Below are 14,436 nucleotides of genomic sequence, written 5' to 3' on the forward strand. Positions count from 1 at the left end.
TAGTTCCAAGTAAGCTGCCTTTTTCAATTGACCATTGGTGATTTTGTCAATGCTGATGTTGTTCAAGTGGTGTTCCAGATGTTTTGGGATTGCATCCAGGGCACCTATTACTATTGGAACTTTAGAAACAAAAAGTATCTTTGCTTTCATTATTTCTTTGTTTTCAATCTTTGTATATTTATAGCGGGTAAACAACTAATTATTGTTTCTTATTTATTCTTTCATCTTTTGGTTTGGCTAACACAGTTTAGTAGGATTTTGCAGGAAATTATTGTGTATCAATAACTTTTTTGCAGGGAAACAGTTCAAGCTGGTACACTTACTAAGAAGTTGAACATGTTATGTTTATGTTTTACTTTCAGGCAAGCTAATGAAGAATATCAAGTATTGGCTAACTCATGGCGCTACTCTTCAGCATTCTCAAACAAGCTTTTCTTCACTCTAGTTGATTATGATGAAGGTGCAGATGTTTTCCAGCAGGTGAGGGTGTGTGCCTTAGAGATTGCTAAACTACATTTAAAGGAAATCCTTTCTTTGAGAACACTTTGTGTTTCTTGTTCTATGTATGGTAGTGTAGTATTGATACCTAGCTGGTAATTTGTGTTTGGAAGCTAAATTGCATTAGGCCACAGTTTTGTTGTAGCTGGATGGAAGATATCTCAGGAATATCAGGCCTATAGGCAACAATAAGACCCTAAAAGTAAACAGTTGCAAACTACTTCTATACATTTGCCAAGAAAACCGCATGAATGTATTTATAGCGTCATTAGAATCCAAACTCATCTTGAATGAGAATTTATTAATTCCCCTTATTTTCTAACATTTGAAAAATATTTTGCTTATTTATATTATTGGGGCGCAACCCCACTATAAAACATTAATTAGTATCAGAGAAAAGCATCGCATATCATTTGTTTCCCCTGCTTATAAAAATGCTAATGTACTTGATCCTTTCTGATCCAGCTCCAACATTTATCTAATCCAGGCCTTATATTCCCCAGAGCAAGTCATTGTGAATCTTTGACTAGTTTTCCCCTTCTCTGTCCAAGGTTGAATTTAATTTGAATTGAACATTCATATTTGTCCACCAAGTCATACATAATATGGAATCTTTTTTCCCCAAAGGCAAGATGCCAAAAAAGAAAAAGAAAAAAAGAGGGGACTTCATATGAATGCAGAAGCTGCATTTTAAGGTTCCCAGAATGGATGGGCCAGCAATTATTCCCTTGCCTTTTTGGAGGTGGGGGAATTTCTGGAATGGGAATATTAAAGAGAAATGTATGTAGCTCTTAAAATCCTGCCCTCCCTGCTGTTCTTTCCTACCCAATGAATCTTAGCCAGACTTTTTATAGGTGCCCTCAAATGTTACTCATGGTATCTTTCTTGCATAAGATGAAGAGGCAAAAAGAAAAGACGGGAACGTATCATGTAGTCTACCATTAAGTTATTTCCCAGCCATCTATAAACTATGATATGAATGATCAGAAGTATTTGATCATTGTTTTATTCCAGTACAACCTAAAAAATAAAGAAGACCCTTAGGAGATAGATTTAGCTTTCTGCAATTTGTGATGTCGTTATGCTGCTGCTAAAGAAAAGTGCATCTTACGGGATAAAGAGCTATGCAGGAAATAGGGTGATCTATTTCATCCTGTATAGGAGAAAGATGCACCCCCAGCAATTACTTCCCCACAGCTTGGCATAATTGAGTTTGTGCAAGTACTTATTTGAAGAAATTTAAAAATAAGAAAACTTTCAATTGTCTTAGATTCATAAAACAGTTTCTTGTTTCAGTCAGTAAATCCACACATCATTATGTCAGATATATTTGACAAAAAAGTGTTTCATAGTATCTCATATTGCTATTTTATAACACATTGAGCTGTCAACAGATATTCAACAAAGGAACAGAATATGTTGTTCTAGAAATAAATCCAATTATTTAGTATCTCACTTGATTATAATAGATAATTTGAATTTGCAGTATTTAAATAATATATTTATGTAGCATAATTCAGTTGTGTAGCAAACATACAATCCTGCTGAATGAAAGCAGCTATGCATATATACATCATTAGAGAAAATTTTGTTCGATACTTGTAATTGTTACAGGGTCCTAGCTCTATCAAATTGCAATATGACTTTATTCATGTTTATATTGGCCTCTTCTTATGCAAATAAATATGATACTTTACTTTAGTAGTGAAGAACAATCACATCAAATGAATTTTGCTCCAGAGCAAATGCTGAGGTTATGGTGTGGGGGGGGGATGACCTCTTTTTCACTTACAGAACTGCTTCTCTCACTAAAAATTCCCTGTCAGATTTTACCCAGTTATTTAGGTTGTAGGAAGATTGGTAGCTTTTGAAACACTACCTAGTTAGAATTTCTGTATCATATTACAACTTATGGTAATGGCTTTCAAAGAGACTGATAAAGGCAAAGAATTGGTATGTTTATTTAGTATTTAATGGCATCTTTGTTGTCTGTTTCAGCTCAATATGAACTCTGCTCCAACCTTCATGCATTTCCCTCCAAAAGGTAAGCCCAAGAGAGCAGACACATTTGACCTACAGAGAATTGGATTTGCTGCAGAACAGTTAGCTAAATGGATTGCTGACAGAATGGATGTTCACGTAAGTCATTTAACAAAAGAAAAAGACTGACCCACTTTAATCTTCTAGGTTCTGGAACAAATTGACCTAGGAATTGGGATTCACCCTTCAATGATTTTTCCTCCCCCCACAATATTCTTCTACAAAAAAGGACTAAAATAATAACAGTACCAACAGTGCTCTTTCATCACTCTGTACTAATATAAAAGATGAAAAAAATGATGTATTTCAGATTTGTTTTGCATAGCTAAAATATTAATCTTGCTGTCTTCTAACAACATGAGGAATGATAGTATACCAATTAGGTGATTAATGTAAGCATCCACTTGAAATATTACTTATTGCAAGTAATAATTCCAAAAGTCTGACTTTTTAATGCTATAAGAGAGCAGTTACATAAATACACTGAAAAACATTATTGAACTGAATACAGATGTAGTAGCAAGAGTGCTGCACAAACTTATTGAAATTACTTTTCCACCATTTGAAGCCTGCCAGTTATGCTGATTTGTTTCTCATAATTTCCAATGAATTGGAATTCCTATACTGTTAATAATATTAATAATCAAATGAAAAAGGATTTGTTTTACATCTTTTGGGAGGAGATGGGAATGGAAGCAGATCCTGAGTTCACTTATTGAATGATTCCTATTTGTATTCCTGAAAAAGTTGGTACATAAGAGAAGAACTCTTCTCACCAAGAAGAGTTCCAGAATAGCTCTTGTTCTGTTTTGTATTCCTTTCTATTTTACAGGGAGGTTAAAAAAAATCCTTTCCAATTTAAATTTATTCATCTTGTTCTCCTTCCATGGCTGTTTTGTTATCAGCTTGATAATTTCTTCACTCATAGAACCCACAATAGATGCTTCCCCCATTATCTTGAGCATATTCTCTCAAATATAGTTTTGTCCTTGATTACTGTTATGATGGACACAACCATGTGTTTCAGTATCTGTTTTACTTGGGATCAGACTTTGAACCATCTGGCTCGGACTTACATTCAGTGGCATTGAGAGGATACATTGATTTTCCAACCTTGTGTTAGAAGACACACTGGTCAAAGAAATGGACAAAAACTTCTCGTATAAAAAGTTACAGGAGTTATTCTTGCCATCTAAATACAGTAATATTGCCATGAATGATTACCTTATATAGTGTAGTAGTTAATCTATCCCTGGTGTATTGTATATTGAACTTCTTTTCCCTAGTCAGTTACAATAGTAATGTCTATGAAGATTGTGTGCTATTTTATTAGTATTTTACTATATACCTGAAGATAGGCTAGGGCTCCTGCTCTAGTTGTGCCTAATGCAATATGAATGGGATACGTTTTACTATTCTGCATAGTGAAAATGGGTGACATATAAATTTAATAAATACATCTTTATGTATTTAAGTTAGTTCATTGCAGAGTGACTCATTGTATAATTCCTTCCTTCCTTCCTTCCTTCCTTCCTTCCTTCCTTCCTTCCTTCCTTCCTTCCTTCCTTCCTTCCTTCTATATTTCCTTCCCTCCCTCCCTCCCTGTCAGATTATAGAACTCCAGACTTTGGGAGATTTTCTGCAACGTTATAAAATTCTTCTTTAAAGGAAGATATTAAGATTGATTTTATTTAATTAACAAAGTGCAAATTATGTAATTATATTGTTTTATTTCCTGGAGCATAACAATTTCTATTTGGAATTTAAGTGGGTGTTCATGTTCATAGAAACACTTCTCTTCATATTGGCATTATGTTTTGAAGATTTTTTTCCATAACTGCAAATAAAGTTGTACTAGATGGCTTGATTGATTTTCATGCATATGAGTTTTATCATGAGCTGCCAATTTTGTTTAAAAGTTGCATTTCCTTGTACTGCCAGAAAGTAGAATGAATTATACTAATCAAATCCCATCTCCCATTTTACAGATCAGAGTGTTCAGGCCACCAAATTATTCAGGTACTATTGCATTGGCTCTCCTGGTGTCGCTGGTTGGCGGTTTGCTCTACTTGCGACGAAACAACCTGGAATTCATCTACAACAAGACCGGTTGGGCAATGGTTGCATTGGTATGCCAACTTAAAAACAAAAAAAGTTTTGAATTTCAATAATTCATTTCTCTATATTCCACAGTTTCAAGTTTCATTTGGACTGTTAATGAGAAAGTGCTGCATCAATGAATAGCTTAGAGAAAGACAGCATTGATTACAAAATCATAACAGGAACAGCTGGACCTAATCTTAAGGGCAGTAAACAGTATTGGTTGAGTAAGGGCCTGCAGTCAGGAGAGTACCAGTATTTTAGCTAAATTTTAATTGGTTCCAGCATTGGTGAGTGTTTATTAAAAAGTCAGTAGTTCTAAAGGTTAAAATGTCAAAAGAAAGAAAGAAAGAAAGAAAGAAAGAAAGAAAGAAAGAAAGAAAGAGAAAGAAAGAAAGAAAGAAAGAAAGAAAGAAAGAAAGAAAGAAAGAAAGAAAGAAAGAAAGAGAAAGAAAGAAAGAAAAAGAAAGCCAGAAGTTTCTATAAGGTATCACCATCTGAAAATCATATTCATTTCTTTTTCAATCTCATATTACCGTTTGGTTGGTTCAAACCGGTCAGTCCTAGAGGAGATCAATCCTGACTGCTCTTTAGAAGGCCAGATCCTGAAGCTAAAACTCAAATACTTTGGCCACCTAATGAGAAGGAAGGACTCACTGGAGAAGAGCCTAATGCTGGGAAAGATCGAGGGCAATAGAAGAAGGGGACGACAGAGAATGAGGTGGCTGGATGGAGTCACTGAAGCAGTAGGCGTGAGCTTAAATGGACTCCAGAAGATGGTAGAGGACAGGAAGGCCTGGAGGAATGTTGTCCATAGGGTCGCGATGGGTCGGACACGACTTCGCAGCTAACAACAACATACACATTTATGAAAAAATTCTAGCCTTTTGCTTCAATGCAGTATACCCATGCCTCCTTTTTTATGTTACAGTTTTTAAGTAGTGCAAAATTGGTTACTCTAAAATAGAATTTAAAATGTCCTGCCTGATACTTCTGAGCTTCTCAGTGAAATTCTGCTTAAGGATTATAATTACTGTTTTAAAGCTTGACAGACCTGAGATGCAAAATACAAATTTGCCATGCTGCAAACCTATTCAAGAAGATCAGCTATGGGTCAGATTCCACCTGGGTAATTATTAGGGCTGTGCAGAGCATTCATAAGCATTGCAAAGTGTGTTTGTGTAAACCAAGTATCCTCCTTTGATTTGTTAAAGGACTAGCATCCTTTGCCAAGCTTAGCAGTTGCTTAGAGAGTTGTCTCCAGCTGTCTTTGTGTGCATGCAGAGGTGATTCTCTTGACTGGTGTCCCAATGGAAGGGCTGTTTTTGAAGAAGCTTTACCACCTTCTCAACAGCTATATTAACACTTCAAGGAGACACACTTTGTCCACATTGTAATCTTTTAAACATCTTACACAGTTCTCTGTCATGTCTCGGGCCAAAACTGATTGCAAAGTTCCACATTTCCTTGAATTCAGCCACTCTAATGCTGAAGGTGTTGCTTTTGCTGGTCAACAAGCAAGACCAGCATCAGCAATTGATCCCAGAGCTGTTTTTATATGATATTAAAGGAATGGCCACTTGATTATCATTGTGCTTTTAATTATAGAATAACATTGTAACACTACAATTATTATTATTTCCAGCAAAGACAGATTAAAACAAATCACTTTCAGATAATATCATTATATATACTCAAAAATGTGAAATCAAATTTGGATACTGTCCTATCTGTAAACAAATTACAAGTCTACATAGACAGATTACTTATCTAGAGTCTGTAATCTATGCTCTTCAGGCAGAACTTGGGTATCCAACTCAGCCCTTCTACTCCATTGAGCTGCCCCACTATCAGATCCCTCTACCGCAAAGATCCTGCAGGAGAAGGGCAGTATGGACAACCATGGGATCTGGCAGGGTGAGAGCTGTGAACCACAAACAAAGCTTTCACCATATCCCTGCTTAACAGATACAATGTCCTTGCTGACCTTAATAGGGATGCTAAGGAGACAGGTCAAGGTAGTTGTGATTATGATAACTCAAATAAGCAGGGGATCATGGTCTGAGACAAAGAACTTGTTTTGGATAGGGGAAAGTGTGAATCAGAATCAGTCATGCAAGAAGAGCAAGGCATCCAAAAAGAGAAGCCACTTCTGGTTGGTGATTCAATTATAAGGAAAGTAAATTTAGGAAAGGATACAGAGGTTTCAAAAGAGGTCAGGTGTCTTCCAGGTGCTACTGCCAACAGGCACAAGAAGCATATTTTTAAGATAGTCAAGAATGCCAGCAGGGCTGTGAGGTGGATGCTTTTGTACATCTTGGCACTAATGATCTGTCCCAAAAAGATGTACTCTCTGTGCAGAATGATTTCCAGAGTTTGGGGCAGGAACTTAGCAGGATAGGCTGTAGGCTTACTTTTTCAGAGGTTTTACCAGTGTATAAGGAACAAAATGGAAAAGGCCAGCATATAGCAGAATTCAATATGTGGCTAAAGGAGTGGTGTATATTAGGAGCTTTGGGTATATTAGTCACAATGTTTGCAGCTGATCCAATGAAAAAGTGTACAAAAGAGATGGTATGCATCCATCAAAGAAAGGGACTGAGTTACTTGCATTAAATTCACAGATTTTCTGGAGAAATATTTAAACAGAACAACGGGGACAGTGAGTTAATTGATATAGAACATTCCTGTCCCCAGCAATTTAAAAATAATAGTGTTATCAGTGCATGTAACATAGATGTGTGTTTGGATAAAAATATCAAACTTGCTGTCAAGCAAAATCAAGTTTTTAATAGTGAGTGCCACACCAAGTGCACTAATCAAACAGGTGGTAAGGAAATAGGGGAACTGTGTAGGTTATACATATAAACTATATAACCACACAGGTTATATAGAAAGTAAACAGAGGGTCAGTCATAAAGAACTCAAATGTCTATACACCAATGCACAGAGTATGAGCAATAAACAGAGTGAATTAGAAAATCAGGTAAATGTGGGCAGCTATAATATTATTGCCATTACGGAAACTTGGTGGGATGAAACCCACAAATGGAACATATAGCTAGAGGGATTTCAATTATTTAAAAGAAACAGACCAAATAAAAGAGGAGGTGGAGTTGCTCTCTGTATAAGAAATAACTACATCTCTACAGAAATAGAGCACAACAATGATAGAAACTGTCTTGAATGTATTTGGGTAAATATAAAAGACGGGGGGGAATGACATTACCATAGGTATATACTATAGGCCACCCGACCAAACAGGAAATAGATGAACCTTTTGCTAGTCACTTAACTAAGGTACAGTATGTAGGAAATAAATCACAATAGTAATGGGGGACTTTAATTACCCTGACATCAACTGGGACACAAACTCTGCACCAAGTGAAGATCAAACAGATTCCTGACAAACCTAGCAGATAACTTTGTCTCCCAAAAAGTAGAGAAGAGAATTAGGGAATCAGCTATATTGGACTTAACTCTCACTAGCAGAGTTGAAATGATAGAAGGTGTTGCGGGTGGGGGGGAGTGATCATGCAATATTGGAATTCAGTGTTATGCAAGCACAAGCAATAGAACATAGTCAAACTAGAGTTTTGGACTTTAAGAAAACTAATTTCAGTAAACTTAGACCTTGGTAAAGATTCCCTGGATGAGAATCCTCAAGGGGAAAACAACTCAAGAAGCTTGGGAAAATTTGAAAAGTGAGATTATAAAAGCCCAGTCTAGCACAATACCAATGAAGAAGAAAAATAACAGCTCTGAAAAGAAACCAGCATGGCGGCATAAAAAACTCTCTGATAAATTGAAAGACAAAAAGGACAAGTATAAAAAATGGAAAGGGGGCATATAACTAAGGCATAATATCAGCAAATAGCCCAAGCATCCAAAGATGAAGTGAGGAAAGCTAAGGCTCAAAATGAAGTAAGGCTTGCGACAAAAGTAAAAAATAACAAAACAAAAAAGCTTCTTTCAACATGTAAAAAACAAGAAAAAAGTTAAGGAAATGATTGGTCCATTAGTGGGAGAAAGTGGCAAGAAGGTGACAAGCAACAGGGAGAAAGCAAAATTACTTAACTTGTTTTTTGCATATGTCTTTATACAAAGGGAAAAAACTGTCCAACTTATCAAAAAAACTGTACGGTAAAAAACAGATTAGAAAGTTAAAATAGGCAAGAAAATGCCTATTTTAGTGAGCACCTGTCCACCCTAGACAAGTTCAAATCACCAGGATTACACTCCAAGGTTCTGAAGCAAGTGGCAGATGTGATCTCAGAACCACTGAACTATATCTTTCAAAGATCCTGGAGCACCGGGGAACTACCAGAGAACTGGAAAAGAGCTGATGTGTAGTTCCCATCTTCAAAAAAACGGATCCTATAAGCCTGATCTCAATACCTGGGAAGATTCTGGAAAAGATAATCAAGCAACGAATCAGTGAGCACCTAGAAGCAAACAAAGTCACAACCAAAAACCAACATGGGTTTGTCAAAAACAGATCATGCTAGACAAATCTTATTGCATTCCTTGACCAGGTGATAAAATTAGTGGACCAGAGGAATGTTGTGGATATAATTTATTTGGACTTCAGTAAGGCATTTGATAAAATAGACCACAATCTACTACTTGATAAGATAGAAAAATGTGGGTTAGACAGCATCACCACCAGATGGATTCATAGTTGGCTGACTGGCCATATTCAGCATGTGGTCCTCAATGGAACTGCTTCTACATGGAGGGAAGTATGTAGTGGGGTGCCCCAAGTCTCTGTTCTGGGCCCAGTGCTCTTCAACATCTTCATCAATGATTTGGATGAGGGGATAGATGGGAAATTCATCAAATTTGCAGACAACACCAAACTGGCAAGAATAGCCAATGCTCCAGAAGACAGGCTTAAGATACAGAAGGATCTTGACAGTCTTGAACATTGGGCACTATCTAACAAAATGAAATTCAGTAGTGGAAAAAAGGTTCTACATTTAGGCAAGAAAAACCAAATGTACAGGTACAGTACAGTATAGGTGCTCCCTTGCTCAATAGAAGTAACTGCGAGAGGTTTTACTTTTGGGGAAACACGGTATAATTGTGTATCCAAGCAGTGTAGCCTTTTGTAATTGACAGATGAAAATTTTATCAGTGTGCAGATTTTCTGGGTGCGGTCGAAGATACTTTTGTATGATGTGCCAATAACCACTGGGACCATCATAATCGTTCAATTTCAATTTTTGAGATTTTTGTACTTTGTTTTATAATTACCATGAAATTATAAATATTTATGTATAAATTATATTTTTCTAATTTTTTATGTATTGTATAATATTATAATTCTTAATGATTATTTCCAAAAAAGACAGATTAAAACTCTTTTGGCCTTCCAGAAGGGTATTAAAACTTGGTTTAGCCAGCTGACCTGGGGCCTGGAGGGAAATACCGTACTCACTGTTGGAGATGGTTGATGGTGTAAGATTTTATGTCCATGCTGTCCATCTCCTTGGTTTTAGTTTTTAGATATAGCTTTAAAACAAACTTAAAATACAAAACTCAAAAATATCCAAGAAGACAAAAAAAAATCAAAGTTGTTATTTTTATTGTTTTCTATGCTGCCAAGCTATATAAATCTTTTAAAATAAAATAAATAGCCTCGTATAACAAGAAGTCTATATGTTGGCTATACAGGTGAGAACATTGGTCTGCCCCACTGATCAGTTATATAATCAGTATTGTTAGCAGTCAATTTCTGTCTGCTTTAGAATTAAATCGAGTGAATTCATACATTATAATTTGTTCTTGGAGAAAACGTGGGATGACTTTTCAGATAGGAAAAGTTTGCACATTTCTTTAGAAAATAAATTGGATAACAATGCTTCAATAATTTGAATATAAACTTTTGAAGGGGTAAAAAAACTGAACAACAGCATTACAGTGTTATCATGACTTAGTAATTAAAACTTTACTAATATAGAAAGGAAATAGGAATAAGTTATTTGTGTAATGTCTCCTTCTAGCATGTTTCATGAAGGAATTGCAATTTTGTAGACCATAAAATATGCAATAACAGGAACGGGGAAATGGAACTGAATATTACAAAATGTGAAACAATAAGAAAATGAAAATAAAATGAGCTATATTTCCTGGCCTTCTAAAAAGAAAAGCAGCCCAGAGGAACCCACAATGAAGACCAGTGTTCTCTATAAACTCAATTTCCCAAGCATTGTGTAATCATCCAGTTCTAGATGTAGAGGACTTGTATAATGATGTGAGTTTATGTTGCCTCCAGGTTGCATGTGAGTTAGATGGTTCATTAATATCTGCTAGCGTTCATGCTAGTTTGTTTCTTATTAATAGATAATGCATTAGAATAGCAAGAAGGCCCTGATGCTGACATTTTTCAAACGGGCTATCACACAATAGGCACATAGTTGTTGAAGCTGCTCTTTGTTCAGCTCTGAATAGTTGAATATAGATGTTTTCTGCGGCTTCCGAAAGCTTTAAACTCAAGCTACACAAGTGGGTCAGACTGGAATTATTCTGTATATGTACAATATTTTAAGTTTGCTAAAGTGGAGACCCTTTAAAATTTGGGTCTGAGAAACATAACTCCATTCCCATTCTATAGCAATTGGCATTAGGGGGAATTTGGGGATATTTTGTTTCTGCCTCCTAGACTTATTTATTTAAGAAAATTCATAAGGCCACCCAACTCACTCTGAGTGACTCTGGGTGACCTGCAAAGATAAAAAATAATAATAAAAAGCGATAACTCCCACCCTTCAGAATATTTATTTTATCCTGCCTTTACTATTTTTATTATTTTATTTATTTATTTTTATTTATTTTTATTACATTTATATCCCGCCCTTCTCCGAAGACTCAGGGCGGCTTACAAGCTTAGCAGTAGCCTTCATTCTATGTATATGCCTGCTTGTTAGGGCTTTCACACACACACCCCAAGCGGCATTATTACAAAGTCAGCTTATTGCCCCCAACAATCTGGGTCCTCATTTTACCTACCTCGGAAGGATGGAAGGCTGAGTCCACCTTGAGCCTGGTGGGATGCGAACCTGCACTAATTGCAGGCAGCTGGTGTTACTTAAGGAGGCATTAGCCCACTGCTCCACCAAGGCTCATATTAATAACTTACGGTGGTGAACATACAGTATCTAATATTCCTTCTTCTCACAACAGCTGTGTGAGCTAAGTTGGGCTAAGAGAAAATGACTGGCCCAAAGTCACCCAGCCAGCTTTCATGTATAGAAAATTGATTGATTTGTAGACTTCCAGCATCAGACGAAGACCCATTTATTCAAACAGGCTTTTGATTGAATCTGCCCTGTTGCATTTCCTGCCCTTTTCTGTTCTTCTTGTCTACTTGTGTTAATGTTTGTGGTTTTATAGTTTATTGTTTATATTGCACTCTGACTGGAGATTACTTAGTGATAAAAAGGGGGATAATAAATCAAATGAATAAGGATGAATACATTCGCCAGCATCATTTTTCCCCCTCTGAATTCATGAATATGAACTCATGGATACGAAGGGGCCCTAAGTTCCTTTTTGATCAGAATAAAATCCTCATGAGATTTTTTTATATCTCAGTATTAGCTTGGTTGTTTGATAGGTGATAAATAGAAAAGAATGTACCGTATATACTTGAGTATAAGCCAAATTTTTCAGCCCACTTTTTGGGCTGAAAAATCCACTTCGGCTTATACTCCAGTAAACAAAAAAAAGAACTTCCACCCCCCAGTTTGGAGAGCTGCTGCTTTCATCAAACATGGACGAAGGCAGCAGCTCTCCAAACGGGCTGTGGCGGTTTGGAGAGCTGCGCGCGCAGCTCCGCCGCCACCTCTGCAAGCCTCCGCTGAGAGAATGGGGCGGTGGAAGCTTGCCACCCATTTTCTCGGCGAAGACTTCTTTCGGGGGATGCAGCCTCTGTCACCCCCTTCTCTCAGCTGGGCAGCCTCTGGATCCCCCGAAAGAAGTCTTCGCCGAGAAAATGGGCGCTGAGACGCCTCATTCTCTCGCTCAGTGGAGACTTCTTTCGCGAGATCCAGCCTCTGCCGTGCTGCACCGAGAGAACAACAAGCCGCCCCATTCTCTCGGCGGAGCACTCCACCGCCCCATTCTCTCGGCGGCTTGCCACCCCGTTCTCTCATCTCAGCAGAGACGTCTTTCGGGGGATCCAGCCTCCAGCTGCTGCATTTCCCAGCCTCGGCTTATACTCGAGTCAATAACTTTTTCCAGTTTTTTGGGGGTAAAATTAGGGGTCTCGGCTTATACCCGAGTCGGCTTATACTAATAGAGTTGGAAGGGACCTAACCCAGGCCCCTGCTCAAGGAGGAAACCCTATACCCGTGGTGGCGAACCTATGGCACACGTGCCACAGGCAGCACGCAGAACCCTCTGTGGGAACATGCGCCATTGCCCCAGTCCTAGGCATTCAACTGGGTTTTATAAAACCTTTTCACTTTAGGCCTCTGCTGCCGTGTGCAAAAAAAAAAGGTTCAATCAATCAATTTCAACTTCTCATGGGAAAAACGAAAGATCTTACAAAATTGGAATTGATTGATTGAACTTTTTAGTCCCAACCAGTCTGCCGTTAACACCGCAGCCACGCCCACCCAATGGGCCACACCCACCCAATGGGCCACACCCATCCGGCACCCAATGATACATAAGTGGATTTTGAGTTGCAGTTTGGGCACTCGGTCTCTAAAAGGTTTGCCATCACTGCCCTATACCATTTCAGACAAATTCTTTTCTTAAAAACCTCCAGCACCCACAACTTCTGGAGGCAAGTCATTCCACTGATAAAATTGTTTTGTTAGGAAAATTTCTCCTTAGTTCTAGGTTGGTTCTCTCTTTGATTAGTTTCCATCTATTGCTTCTTCTCCTACTTTCAGATGCTTTGGAGAATAGATTGACTCCTCTCTTATTTTGGCAGCCCCTTAGATATTGGAACACTGCTATCATATGACCCCTAGTCCTTCTTTTCATTAAGCTAGACATACCCAATTCCTGCAACCATTCTTTGCATGTTTTATCCGCCAGTCCTCTAATCATCTTTGTTAAATTTCTCTGCACTCTTTCTAGAGTCTCTACATCTACACATTGTCCTTAATGGAAATTTTATCCATGTTTTTAATATTTTAAAATATGATACCATTTAATGGGCTTGGACTTTGCTTTAGAATGTTCAGTCCACTTCAATGAATTTGAAGTACAGCTATTGAAATGTAATGAAATGTTTTGATAGAAGTAAAAATAAAAATGATGTAAGGAGAGTGAACTCAACATATCCTTTAAAATTAAAAGAAACAAGTGTTGTATTTCTTTGAACAAATTATATTCTGTTTAATTTAGTTCATGTAATATATGGGTGACCATCATGTTAAATTACATTAAGAAGGAATTAACTATACAAGCTAGAATTACTCTATTTAGGGTCTAAAATTCCAGATGAACTGTAGGTGGAAGCAAAGAGAAAGAGTATATTTTCTTTCTAATTTGTTCGTATCTGATTTTTTTCAGTTCAAATATGTTAATCCTTTCAATAAATAATCCTGCTGACTGAATACTGAATACAATATGCATGTTTAGGTACAGGAAGTCTGTGAAAGCCAGTTTCTATGGGGGGGGGGTGTTTCTTAATTTTTACAGTAGTTAGTCACCACAGTAGTCATTGAGTTAGACCTGTAATAGAGTCTACTTATTACAGCTGAAGGTCAGTGTGACCGTTAAGTGAACCAACTTCACTTAAAATTTCCTTCTTCCCTGCTCTCCAGATGTGGCCATTTA

The 14,436-nt window shown here is 37.2% G+C and overlaps 1 protein-coding gene across 1 annotated transcript in view; it reads left to right on the forward strand.

Moving 5' to 3' along the window:
- TUSC3 (tumor suppressor candidate 3) overlaps positions 1-14,436 on the forward strand; it is a 142,902-nt gene that overhangs the window by 67,661 nt on the left and 60,805 nt on the right. The window contains exons 3-5 of the mRNA XM_081332959.1: positions 363-480; positions 2,497-2,637; positions 4,527-4,667. Of these exons, the coding sequence (XP_081189085.1) occupies positions 363-480; positions 2,497-2,637; positions 4,527-4,667 (400 nt within the window). The remainder of the gene's footprint in view (positions 1-362; positions 481-2,496; positions 2,638-4,526; positions 4,668-14,436) is intronic.

The sequence above is a fragment of the Vipera berus genome, assembly GCF_964194415.1.
Source record: "Vipera berus genome assembly, chromosome: 7".
Taxonomy (NCBI): domain Eukaryota; kingdom Metazoa; phylum Chordata; class Lepidosauria; order Squamata; family Viperidae; genus Vipera; species Vipera berus.